An 18,764-nucleotide genomic window follows, 5' to 3' on the forward strand; every position below is an offset into this window, starting at 1 on the left:
AGGCAGACTGCATTGCAAGGTGTTATTTTGAGAAGCGTAGGATGTAAGAAACCGGAGGGCGGCTTATCAGGGCTCCTGCTACTGCTGCTGGAGAGTTTAGTCTGCGCTTATAGCCTGTGCAGGGAATTATTTTAGGCTGCGATGATTGGTGTCACCGCTCGTTAGGATCTGACAGATTTAAGAGACGGGGGATGAGTTGATGGCAATCTTTATTCTGTATTTATGTTGGACACAAGGCTGGGTCCGAGCCAGTCTGTTTGGTATGAACTTATTTCAATGTACATTGACTTTGTGGTTTACTGTTTTTGTTCAGAAACAGAAGACGAGCAAATTAGCAATAGCAAAAGTTTAAAAGCGCATACACAAAAGAGATTATGTTGCAAACTCATTGGACAGATTAACAGCATATACAGGATATTGCAATCAAGTTACCAGTGGAATGAAAGAAGTAAAAGTGTGAAGACTATGTGACTATATAATATTTTGAAAATGTAATCAATATTTGCAGATGACGGGCCACTTTTAAATTGCAATCCCTTATTAAACAGACTCATTTAAAGAAGAACTAAGTAACTTGTTTACCTTAATACATCCTTTTCATAGTCCCTTTGGGGGTAATGCAAGTGTTAATGGGGTGATTGGGGGGTCTTTCATCTCCCCCTGGTTTCTCTAACCAGAAAACCACAATAGCAACTTTCCTGCCTCCGAGTCGGAGCCACCAATACACACTAATAGAATCACAAAGAAGGAGCCAACATGCTAGCGGGCAAAGCTAACTGCGGGCTAGCGCCACTTAAACAGTATTTACAGCCAAGTTTGAGTGAGTGAATGAGTGAGTGATGATCTCCATTGTGTAACTGGATGAACGATATCCCTCTCTCCTTTGTCTTTTCTGTCAGCGTAGTATTTACTCTCACGGACAATTAATGAGTAAAAAAACGCAACATGCTACGGGCTTATGGCCTCTAGGGGCATGAGTTACCTAGTTCTGCTTTAAGTCTATAATCTTTGCCGTTGATTTTTCAAACACACTCTCTGTTCACGGGTGAAATGACAGATTTCTTCAAGTTCAACTATTTGCTTTGACATTCGACTTATAGTAACATTAGACAAGCAGGAGTAATAGTCACTTTTTTTTGGCTATATTCCTTTACCCCTCACAGAGTCTTAGATTGTGACAGAACAAAATGTCACAAAGAAGTTCCCTTAAACTCCACTCAATGTCATGAATGCATCTTGCCGTCTGTTTACTACAAAGAGAAAATTGCTAAAGAATACATACTCAAAGCCTACTCTGCTTGCTGAAAGGGGTTCGCATTGTTTGGTGTTTTGCGTCAACACACATTTCGTGGAGTTCGCGGTAAACAGCTCTCAGCAGTGCCACCCTTCAAGAAGTGTAACAAATGCGCACAGGCATTCAGGCACCTCATTTTCCTCCAATGGCGGCGTTTTGTTCCTGCATAAAAGCGGATGATTCGGTTTAGAGCTGATAAGGGAGCAGCCAACTGATTTCTTTTAATTTCTTTATCTCCAAGCGCATTTTCAGTCGCTGTTGAGTAATTAGAGCCGAGCAGCGCACAACTGAAGCTAAATTGCCCTCTCTTCCTTATCATGATCTTGTACTCGGAGGAGCAGCACATTCTGCCCTTGTCAGATCTGCTGTATGCGCTCACAGCTTAACACAGCTGACTGCGGGTTTTTCATGCTCTGTACAGATCTATTGTGGGGCAACTGATAGCTAATCAAAGCACAGCGCTGTAAGGCAAGGCAAGTTTATTTGTGGAGCACTATTCATACACAAGGCCATTCAAGGTGTTTCACAGTTACATAAAATTACAAGAAAGCAGATACCATCAAAAAGACATCAACGTAAAATTAATTAATTACAGTACAAAGCAAGAGGGCAGATAAATGACGTTCAGTTGTCATATGTACGGGTATAAATAACAGTTTTCAGCCTGGATTTGAACATCATCAGAGTTGAGGCCTGTCTCACATCCTCATGAAGACTGATTTTAGCTGCTTGAAACGCAGCCTCACCGTGTTTAGTCCTGACTCTGGGAACCACCAGGTGACCCCTCCCTGAAGTTCTCAGAGCCCAAGATGGTTCATGTGGCTCTAACATGTCAGAGATGTGCTTTGGTGCTAAACCATGAAAAGACTTAGAAGTAGAGCTGTTTTAAATTCTATTCTCTGAGTGACAGGAAGCCAGTGCAGAGACCGGAGCACTGGACTAATATGTTTGTATATCCTGGTTCTTGTCAGGACTGGAGCAGCAGTGTTCTGGATGTCCTGCAGCTGTCTAACAGCTGGTTTAGAGAGGCCAGTGAGCAGCCGTTACATTAGTCTAACCTGCTAGAGACAAATGCATGCAGAAGTCTCTCCAAGTCTGGTTTTGACACTATTCCTCTGATCTTAGCAATGTTTTTCAAATGGTAAAAAGCTGCTGATGTTATTGCTTTGATGTGGCTGTTTAAGTTTAGGTCTGAGTCCATGATCACTCCTAGATTTCTAGCCTGATTTTGTGGTTTTAGAGACAGAGACTCAAGGTGACTGATAATGCATTCTCCTTGTGTCTGTGGGCCAAAAACAATTATCTCAGTTTGGTCTGAGTTTAGTTGGAGAAAGCTGTTTTGTATCCACAAACTGCTTGGTTTGATGCATGTGAGTATATCTGCAGGCCCATGTTCACCTGCCATCAGTGACACGCAGATCTGAGTGTTATCTGCATAGTTGTGGTAAGACACATTATTGCTGTTTATTAGTTGACCCCCTCTTTCTTATACTGTAAGAGACATGTACATTTTCAGAAACTGTGTGGCCACGTTGTGAATGCCCACTCTCATCAACCCTATCAGGTAGCAGATTAGGAACACAAACATGTGCAGTTGTCAATAAACCATTGTTCCCACGTTGTATTAACTGCTCCATTCCCTTGTGTTCTTTCAGAAAGTGAGATTGTCCCTCCCGACTGCCTGCGCCCACGCTCCTTCACCACCGTTCGCTCCTCGTCTCTGCGCCGCGAAGCAGACGACTCGCGCCTCTCCGTCAGCCTGTGCGACCTCAACCGGCAGCAGGACGAGGGAGGCCCCGCCCACAGCCACCCTCATCGCCACACCCTGCACCTGGCCTCCACCTCCTCGGCCTCGGCCTGCCCCATCCCGCAAAACTCCCTCAACTCGCAGCAGTCCTCGCTCCTGCCGTCATCACTGGACAGCGACTTGCATTTCCACCAACTCAGGGGCGCGCACATCAAGACTTTGGACGAGCAGACGGTGGCGCGATCGGAGCACGCGAGAGATGAGCGCACGCTAGTTTTCACGAACCGATCGCTCCGAATCGGGGAGACGGTCTTCATCAAAGTAACAAAGTCAAGTCCGGCGAGATCTGGGTCATTGTCCTACGGGGTAACGTCCTGCGACCCAGCGGTGTTGCGCCCGAGCGATTTGCCCTATAACCCGGAGGCGCTGGTGGATAGGAAGGAGTTTTGGGCGGTGTGCAGGGTCCCCACGCCCCTTCAAAGCGGGGATATCCTGGGGTTTTTGGTTAACCCTGAAGGGGAGGTGATTCTCAGCCATAACGGGACCAACGTGGGCATGCAGGTGTGCGTGGACAACTCCAGGCCGCTGTGGATGTTCTTCGGTCTCCACGGCGCCATCACTCAACTCAGGATTCTAGGTGAGACAAATGGACATCTTCATACAATCAGAGAAACAGATGAGCATAAAACTGTGGCCTCAACACAACAATGGCACTTTACTCCACAGTTTGGGTCCATCTGAAATGCGCAAATTGGTAAGAGGTCTAAGGCAAAACCGGATGTGCATCAGCGTCCAAATAGTGAGTTAGGGAAAGGAGCTTCAATGCTAACTATCATACCTCCTTTAGCATAGGGACATCTGGTGGTTCCTCACCGGCGATTAGGAGCTATGTGCCATCCCATAAACGGTTGCAGTTTTTTATGAAACAGCTGTTGGTGATGTCACTTCCCCTGTGTTTTCCGCCGCTGGATAAGGTCGGTCGGTTTGGGCAAATACTGCTGAAGCTCTAGTTCCTAACTGCATAGGGATCAAACTATTGACCCCATGAAAGGTTAAGGATCAGGAGCTAGGATTAGGAATAGAATACTGCACGGTTATGTTACAGTATTAAAATCGACTTTTTCAAGCTTTACATCATGTTATTATGTCATTCCCTCATTAAAAACATGCCTGAAGTGTTGCCTTGGCACATTCACGTATTTTTGAGTAATCTGTAAAAACTCTGATGGCAGCCATTTTAGGGATAGGTTTGCCTGAGTCCTCCTAGGAACGCCTCCACCTCCTGGAGACGCCTCCGAGCTTTCGTCACCAGCCGAGTAACCAACCACTGCTCATCAGCAGAACCCCCTCCCCACTGATGCCACAGACAGCGTGTGGAGGGGGCGTGTCAGAAAGGGTCAGAGGTTCTTAAAGAGACAGAGGCCTATTTCAAGACATTCACTACAGCCATTTTGAGAGAGCAATTTTATACAAGGCAGTTATTCTAATTTACTGCATTTACAGACCAACAGAAGGTTTCGTCATCATTGTAGTGTGATATAGACCTGTGCTATGTGATTGAAAAAAGCATAATACCCCCTCTTTAAGTTCCTGTTCTTCTACTACTTCAATACTTGGAATGGAGGATATTCAGCAGCAGTATTTTCGTATACATGCAGATCCCTGGCAGAGTTCTAATCAAAATAAACAGGAGGTGGAGATACTTTTTCCACTTCTAGCTCCATACGTTTTATTTTGTCGATCGGCTGTAATTGTCCTAAAGAGAGTAATGAGAGTGCACTTTGTTCCCTGACCGATTTATCTGCTGAATAGTCGGAGTTCAGAGTAATTTACGGTGGAAGTGAGCGGTGCTTTAGCCCCATGATGTGTCCCGGGTTAGGAACTTGCAGATCAGGATATTGATCTGGAGCCAACATCAGAGAGAGGCCGAATGAAAGAGAGGGAGAGAGAAATCCAGTCGTTCCCTGGGGCTGAAAATCCATTTGTACCAAATGTTGAATGCTCTGACAGTATGCCAATTCGGGCCAACACTTCTTCCGTCTGTAAAAATTACTCCCTGTCCGGACCTACATAGCTGTCAAGCCTCCCATTTTGTGTCCAGTTTCGACAAAATAAAACCCATACACAGAAAGACTTCTAAAGCCACAATAAATCAACGCTATGTGTAGGTTTATTCATATCCCAAATGTATGCACGATATGTCCTCTTCCTTTGCGTGCACATTCTGGCTACTCTATAGGCACGCTCCATGGGTCAGGCTTTAGGAAGACCTCATTGTTACTTTGTTTACCGCAGATGTCTTGGCACAGGGCTGCTGTATACCAAGGGTTAGTGAGAGAGGATGGCAGGTCATGACCGGGTAAAATGAAAACAGGAAGTGGATGAGCAGATGCGAGTAGCGGCGGGGAGGTAGAAGTGGGGGCGTGGGGGGTAGCTTTGAGTCTTTCACAGCAGGACAGTACATTCATGTCCCAGCGGGTGAACACTTTAGCTGCCAGTGGACCGCACAAGCACCTGAGGCCTGTTTGCCCTTTTTAAAACGCTCGTAATGACCAAGAAGTGTGAAGCATCTGGCACCTCTTGGCCTGGCATTTTAGAAAGTGCAATGCGCAACTTATCACCCTCCTCCACAAGACTGGGGCTGAAAAGATTGAAAGGTTTGGGAACTGACGTTATCCTTCCTTTACGCTACTCTGTCATAGCAACATCCACAAAGATTGAATACATGAATCGGATACTTTGATCTCTTATAGAAAAAGAAAAAAAAGATGGCATTTTAAAAGTCTAGTTTTTAGTTTTAGGACTGTCCTTGTTTTTGGCACCTTGTGTGAGTTGCCCAAAGATACAGAAAAGTGAAGAACAACCGGAAGCTGCGGCGTAGATTAGATGAACACATGTTGTCTTCCATAAACACAGTGTCCAAGCGGCGCAGCCAAAAAAGCCCTGCCCTCTGACGGTGCCTGAAGTGTTTGTCTGTGGAGGAAGAGTGATCCCTAAATATATCCTGCTTTCCTCACACTGACGAAAAAGGAAGGAGAGGTCAGATCAGCCACCTCAGGAGACAAGCGCCTCAAGGGCCAGGAGGGACTTGATGAGCCAAGAAACAAACAAACGACTGAATTGGGGAACTTATTGTCAAAAACAAATACATGATGATAATGATACAATGATAAAAGAGTATAACACTAGAGCAGGCGTGGACAATCTATGGTTAAATATCCTTTTATAATTGTGCTACTTCGGTATTTTGGTGTCCCTAACAACTACTTACAGTCTATTAAGTGCACAAATTAATCAAAGAAGACTGTATTCATAAGTTTTGATAAGATAGTTTTCTTTATGCTTAGCTAGGTGTTTTGTCTGATTTAGATATGTCTTCCACCCATTTTAGACATAATATATTCCAATGTTAGTCTATGGTAGATCTTTTTTAGACCTGGTTTTGTTCCGAAATGATCTTGAGTAAGGCCTGATGGTGCTTGGAAAGTCAGATATGTTATGAGCTGACCCATGCAAACATGTATGGATAGAAAAGAAACCACATCTTACTTAAAGAGACTATACAGAGTTTAAAAATATTAAAACTAAGTATTTTCATCCCCCTACATGTTCCAGCCATGTCCTAATGTGTAGAATGAGCCCAGATGCCGTCATGCACGAGCTTAATATAGAGATTGCAGTGACGCATAAGACCTGAGGTGGCAGTAGTGAGCATAAAATGACCAACTTGCATCTAGTCTCTTTAAAGTACATTATCATGAAGTTTTCAGTGTGTTTGCTTTGATGTGTATTTAACCTCTTACCTCCCCGCCTTAACTGAGCGCATTTTCACCAGTTTGGCTTTACCCAAATCTAAAAGCTTCTCAACTGGAGAGCAACCGTGTAATGCCTCGTTTGAAAGCTAAGACCTACAAAAGTGATGCGTTTTCGTCGCATTTTGATGTTTCTTTTTTTTTTTTTCCTTTTTTTTTTGTAAAGCTTTTAGATTTGGATAAACTGGAGAAAATGCGCTCGGTTCAGGCGGGGGCTAAGAATGAAATCCCGTAAGGCCTGAAATGTACTAGTTTTTGCCTTTGTTAGATATTATAGGATGAAAGCGTCTCTGCTCCATCGCGACATGCTGCACACAGCATCAGAGGAAGACGTATTATGTGAAGTTTCAATATTTGTAAATCGGCAAAACATCACTAAACACGTTCCCCATCCCGAGCGAGTCCCAGTCGTGAATGACCTACTTACGAAGTGACACTACATGACCATGATAGCAAAGCCAACGTCAATATCATAGTCAATAGCGCAGCCCCATCCATTGGGAGTCCATTGTCCCAAATACACATAGCACTGAACAAGTCCAACAGATGAATAGTTGTGTTGTTACCAAAAGTTCCCTTGTGAGTTCTTGGCACTTGTTTCTAGATCTAAAACCAGATTGCTCTGTCCATTTTGAAACAGGAACAGGAGGACAATGCAGCCCTTCCTTATCGGTTACAGATCTGTTGGAGGGCCACGTGTGCGTCGCCTTTAGCCGCAGCTGCTACAAATTATAACGCGCCCATATCTCTATCCTGCATCTCCAGAGCTGCTTCGCTGTGTTGACGGCCAAGTTATTTAGCCCTCTCGGTCGCACTATATTTGAGATGTGTCCGGCAACCTTGAGCGACACGTGTAAAACTGGAAAGCCCGGCACTCCCCCGATGGGCTCCGGCACTTCAGGGCGGCGAGATAAAGCAGAGGCCTATCGCTGCAGACACAGTAATGGAGCTGTCGAGAAAGAAAGAAAGAGAAAGAGATGGTCTGCAACATATAGGTCACTCAGAGGCAAATCTGGTCAGACAAGAGGCAATGGAATATTTAAGGGGAATAGAATCAGGATGTTATTTCATGTTAGGCTTCCCTTAATCTTTAATGGGATATAAAAAAATACACTACGTCCAAAAAGAATTTAGATCTTAGCATGACTATACCAGAACCTTGAGAAAATGGTGACAAAATCTAGCCCTTTCAGATTCAGAAAACTTTATTGATCCCAAAATGGGCAAATCATGTGTAACAAACCTCAGAACAAATCACTATGTATGTCAGTCTCAACAGTTCAGAGGCTCAAGAAAAACAATAGTCTTTAACAATATTAATAAAGAGCTAATTTCAAATCGTCTATCTTACTTAATAAACACACTCCCTTCAGAATTCAACAGTTCAGTGGCAGAGAACTGATTGGTTTTCCGAAAAAGGTACATAAAAACGACGCCTATGAGCGAAAACTCTGATAGAGCATGGAGAGGCCGACCCAAGATACATTTAGCCTTCTTTAGCGCCTGCTCCTCCCATAGAGGGTTTAACCTCTTAGCCCTCACCTGAACCAAGCACATTTTCTCCAGTTTGTCATGACCCAAGGTGGTCAAGAGATTAAGTCTCTTTGTTTAACCCTAATGATTTTAGAGGAGGTTTTGCAGTTTATTCTTTTATCTTTCACAGACAAACCTTTGAACCAGCAAACAAAAGAAAAACTTCAGAGGCTCTCCATGAAACAGCCGTGAGAGTTGCAGAGGATCCTTATATTGACATAAAAGTTTCTTTTAAAGATAGATTCTCTGCTGACCACGTTCAACAAATGTGTGTCGAGCCGCAACTTGTTGTCAATCCAAGTACCAAGATGGTTGTACTTGTCAACAGCCCTGTGTATACTCCATACAAATACAGATCTACACAAAGTGATACCAATTTACTTAACGTAAACTAATCAGAGAAATGCAACCTGACCTTTCCCATGCAGTTAGCCAGGCTCATCAAAATCAGAAGAGATCTAATATATCTACTATTCCTTTCTTATTCATAAATTCCAGCGACTCTACGACACTTTCTCCCTCCACAGGAACCTGGATCCCAGCTTGAACATCCCTGCTCTACTAATCAAGTTTGTTAGATTGAAAAGAATTGGGAGATACAAGTAAAAAGATCCTTTATACATCTGCCCTTCTTGTAGACATTTGCTGTAATTGTAGATTTAACTTTCTCAAACATGTAAGATCTCTAAACTGACACACACGCACACACACACACACACACGAATTAGAACTTGTGTTGTTGCCAAGTGTTGTCAACATGTCAGTAAGTAATCATGACAGATTGTAGGACATGACCGTGAACCAAATTTAACTGAGATATAAGTAATGGTCTAGTAACCTAAATATAAAGCTACTTGTAACATGCCGAGGTGTTTGAAAATAAAAGCTCAGTGGTAACTAGGGCTGGGTACCATAAAAAAAATCCGATACCAGCACTTTAACGATACTTGGTTTTCAATACTCATACCTGAACGATCCTTTTTCCGATGATTTGGAGTTTGCGTTTAAGGAGGTCGGCAGAAACACCGAAGAGGAGCCTTTTGAACGAAAAGTGAGGGATTGCATGAATGCGAGAGAAGAGCTGGTCAAATACAGGCAGATGGCTCATTACCATGTCCCCATCTAGGACAGGAATGTTTGGGCTATAAAGTGTTGTGTCTGTATGATATTAAGCATAGATGACGGTAGAAAATTGCTTTGAGACCATACGTGTGGATTAGATTAGCCTTTATTGTCACCTTTTGGGGAAATCGATCTTTGACAGAGCAGGGCACGTGAACAAAATACAGAAACAAGAAACATTCAGGAGATATTTAGAGGCGTCTACTCAAAAGGGTTCACAGGTTTTAGCAGGTTTACACATAACAGAACCAGAAATATAGTGTAATTTTGTCAGACTGCGTCTAAGGCAAGTATGCAAGGAGACCGACATGTTTGTGTGAGCTCCAAGTCGTACATGAGTTTTCCATCGTTTTGCCTTCGTTTGTCCTTGGCAGTTCAAAGGTTGTGGAATGAATGATTTATTTAAAGCAGTACTAAGTAACTTGTTTACCTTAATAAATCCTTTCCGTAGTCCCTCTGGGGGTAATACAAGTGTTAATGGGGTTTTCTGGCCAGAGACACCAGGGGGGTCTTTCATCTCCCCCTGGTGTCTCTGGCCAGAAAACCACACTTACAACTTTCCCTGCTCTGACCCGGAGGCCCCAATACACACTAATGAATCACGAAGAAGAAGCTAACAGGCTAACGGGCAAAGCAAACTATGGGCTAGCACCACTTTAGCAGTGTTTACAGCCAAGTTTGATTGACAAAAAATATCTCCATTGTGTAATTGGGTGGTGGCACAATGATGATAATCAACAAACAAAATCTTACCCTGTCAAACAACTGAAATTTAAAATATTATGCTCAATTTGAGACATTTTAACTCTTTGGAGTGCATTATTTTGCCTAAATAACTACAGGCGATTTGCTAATTGCGATTAATCTTGCGTCCTTGGAGTTCTATTATATCCTCACTGAGTGGAAAGGCAGTCGTGCCATCCAGCTGCTCTGAACTTTTAGAGACAGAGACATCGAGCGGAGCGTGTTCTGTGTGGCGTGGAAATAGGACACCCATCCGCTGACCCACTTCACTTGCTTTATAGATTCCATTAAAGTGTCACCCTCACCACCCACGTGCTCCACCCGTGCAGCTGCCACGCTCCTCTCCACTCTCCTCAGCCCACCTTCCACTTTCCCCGGCAGCGTATCCGGGCCCGGATCTCCTCAGCTGCAAACAGAGCTATGATTTGAGTGTGAAAGTGTGATTTTAAAAGACAAATAAAAAAAAAGAAAACAGTGGCAGGTGTCGGGAGGAGAGATGGCTAGTTTGTTCACACCTCACTTGGGAGTTGATGATATTTCTTGTACTCACTTTTGTCGACTATGAGAAGTTCGTGCCTGCTGCCGAATGCATGAAAAGAACTCAGCAGGAAGTGTTTTAAAGTGTAAAATCGTCACGGTTCGTCTCCAGTCTCTCCAGGTTTAAACGCTGCTGCATCACAAGAGCAACTAAATAGTCAAAAAAAAAAACATGTGACACAAACATTCTCCTAATGCCAGAAGCGAGTTACACTTACTGTTACATCTCATGGTTTGTTTACTCTCTTAAAGGTACAGGCCTTCGTTTTCCATACTGTGATATGTTCTTACCTGAGCTTCGATGAGTTGATACGTACCCGTCTGGTCTTTCTGCATGCCCGTGGAAGAGTGTGGTCGATTCGTTTGGAGCTCTAGTTTGGAGCTATAGGAATGTACTGTGAGAGGCCAAATGCTAACAACATCTTACAGGTACACATCAACTCGTCTAAGCTCAGGTAACAACATAATATGTCAGTATGTCGAAATGGTGGCCTGTTCCTTTAACCCCCACCTGAACGGAGCACATTTTCTCCAGTTCAGCTTTACCCAAATCAAATGGCTTCTCGAAAGGAGCTCACATCTTATAGGCCAGAGTAGCGCCTTATTTGAAAGCTAAGTGAAGTGTTTTTGTCGTGTTTTTGAACTTTTCTGTTACTTCTTCATCGCTTTCTTTCGTTGCTTCTTTGTCATGTTTTTGTCACTTTTTTTAAAGCATTTTTTTAGCGTGGTTTTGTCACTGTTTTATTGTGTCATTGTTGCTTCTCGTCTTTTTTCGTCTCTATTTTGACGCTTTTTTTTCAAGAAGCTTTTAGATTTGGGTAATGCCAAAGTTCAGAAAATGTGCTTGGTTCCAGTGGGGGTTAAGAGCGACGAAAACAAGGATGAAAATGCGACAAAAATGTGACCAAAAAAGCAACTAAAACGGGACAAAAATAGCAAAAAAAAGTGTGATAAAAACGTGACGAAAACATGACAAAAAAGTGATGGAAAAAATGATGAAAAAGCCCCAAAAATGCGATAAAAAACCCCAACAAAAACGAGACAAAAGCACCTAAAAAATGTGACAAAATTTGGGTAAAGCTGAATTACCCAACACAATTCCCAATTCCCTTGGTTCCAGTTTTTTTTTAAACTTAACACCTAAAACGCCTGTAGTAACATTAAAATGAAAGGTTCATATTTTATTCGGGTAATAATCTTTTGTGACGCCACAATCCCGCGCACAGCAGGGAAAGTTCCTCTCGAGAGGTAAATTGATGAGAACCGCACAGGAAGAGAGCACGAATTATTCACACAGCCATGATTACATTATCGCACTATAAGAAAAGGAGGCAGATTACCAGTGCCTGCAAATAGAGCAGCCAGATAAAGCAGCTTAAATCAAACACTGAAGAGAGTCGGCCATTAAAAAATTGCTCATCTTATGTAATTGTAAACAAAAACAATGTCATAATTGTCATAAGAATCAGTACATTCTTAGCTAGTAATTTCTAGCTCTATCACTGACGTTAAAACCCTAGTCCATGTGTATTTTTAGCCCTCACATGCATTCATAATCATTGAAAACTTCTTCCTCTATTAAAGAGATAGCAGTGGACAGACTGTGCCCTTCTTCCAAAATGGCTCCATTCTTTCTCCGCGATAAAATCTCACTGCAGCAGAAAAGGGGACTATTAAGTTTTAATGCAGCGAGTGAACCACACATTTAAACCGCCGCTCCGCTCTCATATGATCTAAAGACTCGGAAAGTAAACAAAAAAAGTGTGTGTCTGTCCTCAGAGCACCTCAGAGTCCACAGTAAGTGAATTAAGAAACACAATTTTAAAGGTTAAGCGCCGCCAAGGAAATGTCAACAAAGTCAGAGTTTAGTCTAGTCTAGTCTCTCTGGTTTTATTGCATCCAAAAGGGAAAGATGTGGTGTGCGGGGCTTATTTTGTCGGTCAATTCGACAACAGAAATATCATGCACCCCTGAAAAAAATAAGGACATTTTAATGTGTTCTACAATTCAGGTGAATAGCCCACCAACGTACAGATGTGAGTAAAAGAAGAGAAGGTTTTGGTGCACAGGAAAGATTTTGATGAATAAATGCTGAAAAACATTAACCTGGCTAACACCAGGCTGCTGTGTGCGCTCGAATTATTTCGAACTGCACAACAGCCTGGGGACCATGGCCAAATCTCCGGTGGATTTGGGAACCAATCACAGAGCGAGGAGGGACGGCAAGACGATGACGCGCTATTCGATATATGGAAGCTTGTAGTTTATTTACGGATAATTTAAAAAAAAGTTTATTTACGGATCCAACATGACAGCAGCAGACACGATGGTATTTTTTGATCAAGCTTTAGACCTTGTTCTAAATAATTTAGCTCAAAAGTTTACAGCGGGTACGTCATACGTCATCTCATACGATGATATGAGACTTTTTTTTTTTTTTTTTCGTATCGCCCAATAAACGAGTATGGACGATCGTAAACCACACCTCTCCTACGAGAAAATGAATTGGTGGTCCCCAGACTAAATATCACTTGTGATTTTAGTCTGGTGTTAGCCAGGCTAGAAAAACATAGCAATTGGGCATGGGATTTAGATTATAGAAACAATATTTACCTATGTAAACAAAACAAGATGATTAAAGGGATATTTCAGGATTTTGGACACAGGGCCTCACTTCCTACTTATCCAGAGTGTTGTTGATTTCTGGAGATTTTTAATTTTTTTTTAATTTATGCAGTCCTTATATTTGAAGTGTTTAGTAGTGCTAGGCTAGTGCATGTCTATGGTAACTAGTAGCCTGCATTAAAAACCTCTTCAAAATCATCGGGTAGTCCTCCAAACATTACCATATCTGGTTTGTAGAAAGCTCCTTTGTGAATTCTACATGTAGTAACGCCGGTGGCAGATAAACAAACTACTGTAGATCCAGTAACCTAGCAGATCACTCCGCCACTGCCTAGCGTACAACCAGGAAGCTGATGCTGCTCAAATATAATTATTTTAAATGCAAAATGGTTATATTTAAAAAAAGAATATTCAGTCAACACAGACATCGGTAGTCTGGTGTTATAAGTGATTTGCCTCAGGTGCACTGTGCTTGGGTCAGACTGTTTTAAATGCAGGCTACTAGTTACCATAGACATGCGCTAGCCTAGCACTAGCCTAGCACCACTAAGCCCTTCAAATATAAGGACTGCATGAATTAAAACAAAACAAAAATGCTCCAGAAATCAACATCACTCTGGATATATAGGAAATTATGTCAAAATTCCTAAAATATCCCTGCTCTTTCTAACATGGTCTAAACTGGGTTTGCAGGTTTTATAACATGACCCAATGAGAGAATATTGTTGTTGTAAAGTTGTTGTCGCAAAATATCAGAAGACCAATGACATGCAGGAAGCACCATCTTGACCTTTGTGATGTACTGTACAAATACATGGGCTTTTCAAATACTCTGAGTAAAAATAGCACTTCAAGTTGTACAAAGTACCATTTTTCCAAAGAAATTGATGAACTCAATGCTCCACAGGCGTGCCATACTGTATATGCTATTTCTGATCATTCCCATATTACGTGTATTTAATCTCAACCTATTTTACTGTGGAAACCCAGAGAAAATTCCTGCCTACAACTGTCACTGTAAAGCATATTTGCCACATTTGGAAAGGGCTTATAAAAATCCCAAGAATTGACACAAAACTGTCACAGATTTTTTTCTCACTACCTGTGTTGTTAATCTCAGCCTATTTCAGTGCGGAGATCCTGAGAAAATTCAAGTTGCAAATGCCGTCAGTGGTGACTGTATGGGACACGCTGCTCCTCAAACCCCTGAACCCCACCCACGTCGTTCATGGCATACTCTGAATGCCCCACGCGCTTAAACGGAAGAGCCTCCCTGTCCCCTGCGCTGGATATTTGGCTGTTTGGACGATTAGATTTAGAATTGGAGATGTGGATGGCTGTGTGTAGCTCACAGCTGTTCTCGCATTGAACATTTAATCCGCTGTCCGGAGATCAGGGTCGGGGCACCGCTCAGACTGCCCCAGCTGCCCCACGTGGGAGGGGCAGACAGAGGGGAGAGCGGTGGGCACGCGCCTGCTGGGGGGGATTAGCTGCACGATGGATGGAGTGATAGTGGGGCAGAGAAAGAGGATTCTGCTCATGCGACAAGCCTTGGTCTGACTGCAGTGTGAGGGATTGGGAGAATGAAGGGATAAACGTTCATATGTTTTTTTGAAGATCTGTAATTTTCATATTCAAAAATTAATAGATTTCAGCTGAATTTGTTTTAACCTCTTACACCCCCGCCTTATGCATTTTGTCCAGCTCAGAGCTTACAGCATATAGACCAGTGTAACACCTCATTTGAAAGCTTAGACCTACAGAACTGAGCTTAACTGTTTTTGTCCCTTTTTTGAAGAGTTTTTTTTTTTACTTTTTTATCGTCTTTTTTCCCCTTTTTTGTTGTGTTTTTGTCACTTTTTGTTGCTTTTATGTCGTATTTTTTTCACTTTTTTGTCCTAAATTTTATTTTCACTTTTTTGTCATTTTTTGTTGCCATTTTGTTTGTATTTTTTCACTTTTTTGTTGAGTTTTTGTCACTTATATGTCCCTTTTTTTTAGCACGCTTTGGTCATTTTTAAAACCGTTTTTGTCCCTTTTTTGTCGCGTTCTTGTCACATTTTTGTCACTTATTTATTGCATTTACATCCTCACTTGTTTCTCCTTTTCATCTCCATTTTGCAACCGAAGAAAAGGTGCTTGGTTCTGGTGGTAGTTAAGAGGTTAAATATAGTTTTTTGTGTTTTTGACAAATGTATGCAAGAAAAATAGTTGAGCAATGTCATTAAAAGCATTCTGTTTCGAAGGGAAACCAGCTTGAATCAAGATTTAATGCTTTTAAGGCCATACTTTTGGCATAATTCATTCAATGACTACTTTTTAATGCTCCGTGGAAACCCTGCAATCATGCCCTAGTTGGTGCTAGTGCAGTGCAGAAGTCAAAGCTCAGTTACTGAATTCTAAAGGTTCTTGGCTTTCAATCAGGAAAACTTGTGCTTGTTTCCTCATCTACAACCCAAGTTCAGCAGTGCTTCTTTTATTTTTATTTTTTACTAAGAACATGATATTAACATTATCTTTAACATTGCTGGCCTTAAGGCTCCTGTTTTAAATGCCATTTCCGTTCCTTACTCTATGTCCCCTATGCTATATAGGAGAGCATTCATTGTGAGTGAGGAAAGCATTATGTGTTGCTAACCTTGTGGTCCACTATAAATCTACCTGACAGCCTCTGCTAAGACAGTTCTTGGCCTAAGTGCCCTATTACATCATTTCATCCATATGCTGCACACAAATACATCACACAAAAGCATTAGGGCAACCCCCCCCTGCGTGAAGCCAGAGAAATCCCCTCGCTAAGCTGTACGTCTTTTGCGGTGGACGTACCAAATCACAAAGATCCAGAAATAGAGGGAAGAGTAACATGGCTGACAAAACACCAGGAAAAAAAAGATCTGCCAGTCGGATGGATGGATGGATGGATGGATGGATGGATGGATGGATGGATGGATGGATGGATGGATGGATGGATGGATGGATGGATGGATGGATGGATGGATGGATGGATGGATGGATGGATGGATGGATGGATGGATGGATGGATGGATGGATGGATGGATGGATGGATGGATGGATGGATGGATGGATGGATGGATGGATGGATGGATGGATGGATGGATAGATAGATAGATAGATAGATAGATAGATAGATAGATAGATAGATAGATAGATAGATAGATAGATAGATAGATAGATAGATAGATAGATAGATAGATAGATAGATTTCGTCTTCTTCCATCTTCCCATAATCTTTCTGCCTTCAAAGCAGCAGAGACACTTATTCAAATCGGAATATCGTGCAGGGCGCATGAGAAGACTCTTGATGAAATAGTTAGTGTGCTCTTTCTTTCCACAGTGAGCTTGAGGGAAGGTAATTAAAGTAATCTGCAATTACACTCAAAAGCAGCAAAGCATTTGATGGGAACGCTTTGTTGGTGATTACATGCTTGCTATGGAAAGCAGCTCATTTGCATCTTAATTTGTTGAATATTTCTGCTGTATTTTCGCGACTTTGGGGAGAAAATAATCCTTACTAAATAACTAATAATAACAGTGTCTGGGAAAGTTTTGTTCAGAGCCAGGATTGTGAGCCGGAGACGGGTGCCTTGGATGAGGGAGCGACTCGGTAAACTTTAAACAAAGAGGAATCCCACACAGTGTCAAGAATCAAAATAATCCAAGCTCGGGAGTTGTGCGTTTCTTCAGGCATGGCAAAGGTGGAAATGGTTTGGAAGACATATTAAAAATGGGAGTGTCTATGACAGCCAACAGGGAACCGCTAAAGTCATAGAACGAGTGATGAATGATGTCTTTCTTTTTCTGCAAAAAAGTTTCTTCAAAAACAATTCAAACCCACACTGTGGGAACCGCATTGACACACTGGAGTGCTCACAGCTGTGCCACCATGCCATCAATATTTTTTTCCGCTGCCGTCAAATGATATATTTTGCATCATATATATATATTTATATTTGAAATGGACAAAGGCACATTATGAAGATCGAGGCAGAATATAGCCACAATTTGCATACTCAGCCCCTACAGATAACAGAAAACACTAGGCATACACCACTGTTCATAACATCAGAAGAAACTGCCCTATTTTATGACCCTACTTTTGCGCTCGGGGGCTATCGGCATTTTGCACAAGGGTAGTGCAGTAGTACAGTTGTTTTCACGGTCACACTCGGCTGAAGCCTGCTCCTTTTGACTGATGGAGTAGAGCTGAGTCCTGCTGTGGCAACTCGGTTTGATCCATCGTCTGAGGCCTCTGTGGCATTTCAACATGTGTTCCCTGAACTTGGAATTCCCATTTGTTTCCCTTTTCACGTGTCACGTCGAGATCTGTGGCAGCAGTGATGGATGCCTGTAATGTTCGACAGGGAACATTTTTACGAGAGCGCCGCCTTTAAGGACTTTGCAGCAAGGAATTTTCTTTGATCCTTCTTACACAATGCATTTTGTAATAATGTAGAAATGTGAACGCTTGTTTTTGCTTGGAATTGTGTAGTGTTTCATTGGTTGCACATTCCATATAAATAGATCGATTTTTTTTTTTTATGTCACATACTGGAGTAATTGCTTGTACTATGTCAATGAGATATGGCAAAAAAATATGTTTTCCCCTCATACTGACTGGTCTCTCTTTATGACTTATTTTTTTTCATATTAAAAACGTCATCTCAAACCAAAAATGCCGTTTAGTATCGGACATTATTGTCTTCCATCATAAATGGAAGGTCACAGTACAACATTGCTTATTGTTCTAGCTATGTGCTACTATTATAGCACTTTTAATCCATTTTACATTGTACACTAATCACTACGCTTGTTTCCTTTGACCAGGTTCGACCCATGGCTCGGACCCAGGGGCGACCTCCGGCCCTAACTCCCCCAGCTCCTCCCCGCAGACCCCCAGCGCTTTGGGCAGTGGAAGCTCTGATCCAGCCCTGAACGGAGGTGGTCGATGCACCGCGGCCTACTGCAGCTCAGCGGGGGGTGAGTTCAAAACCCACATGGAGCTAAAGCCACAGAAGCACTCTCAACCAATCAGGCCGAGAGTAGAGACCAGGAGTGGGCTGAGAGTGGTCCTGTGCAGGCGTCCTGTGCTACACACATTGCCCAACGCTTCGCAGTTCAGCACATGCCGCTGATAAGTCACTAGTCTGTGCTCACGTTGTAGCCGACAGTAAAAAAAAAAGAAAAATGTGGATGCAGAAGTACCTGATTCAGACTTCCTGTATTTTATTTTTTCTGTATGTAAGCTAAATTTGAGATCTATGACAGTGACATCAGCCCGTGTTAATAATCTCGTGGCAGCCTATTCAACAGGGGTGTATCTCGGGTATAG

The 18,764-nt window shown here is 42.4% G+C and overlaps 1 protein-coding gene across 1 annotated transcript in view; it reads left to right on the top strand.

Moving 5' to 3' along the window:
* Positions 1–18,764, top strand: part of neurl1aa (neuralized E3 ubiquitin protein ligase 1Aa) — a 59,397-nt gene that overhangs the window by 39,251 nt on the left and 1,382 nt on the right. Inside the window, exons 4-5 of the mRNA XM_079553399.1 lie at positions 2,950–3,678; positions 18,260–18,412. Coding sequence (XP_079409525.1) covers positions 2,950–3,678; positions 18,260–18,412 — 882 coding nt within the window. The remainder of the gene's footprint in view (positions 1–2,949; positions 3,679–18,259; positions 18,413–18,764) is intronic.

Source organism: Gobius niger (genome assembly GCF_951799975.1).
Source record: "Gobius niger genome assembly, chromosome: 3".
NCBI lineage: Eukaryota > Metazoa > Chordata > Actinopteri > Gobiiformes > Gobiidae > Gobius > Gobius niger.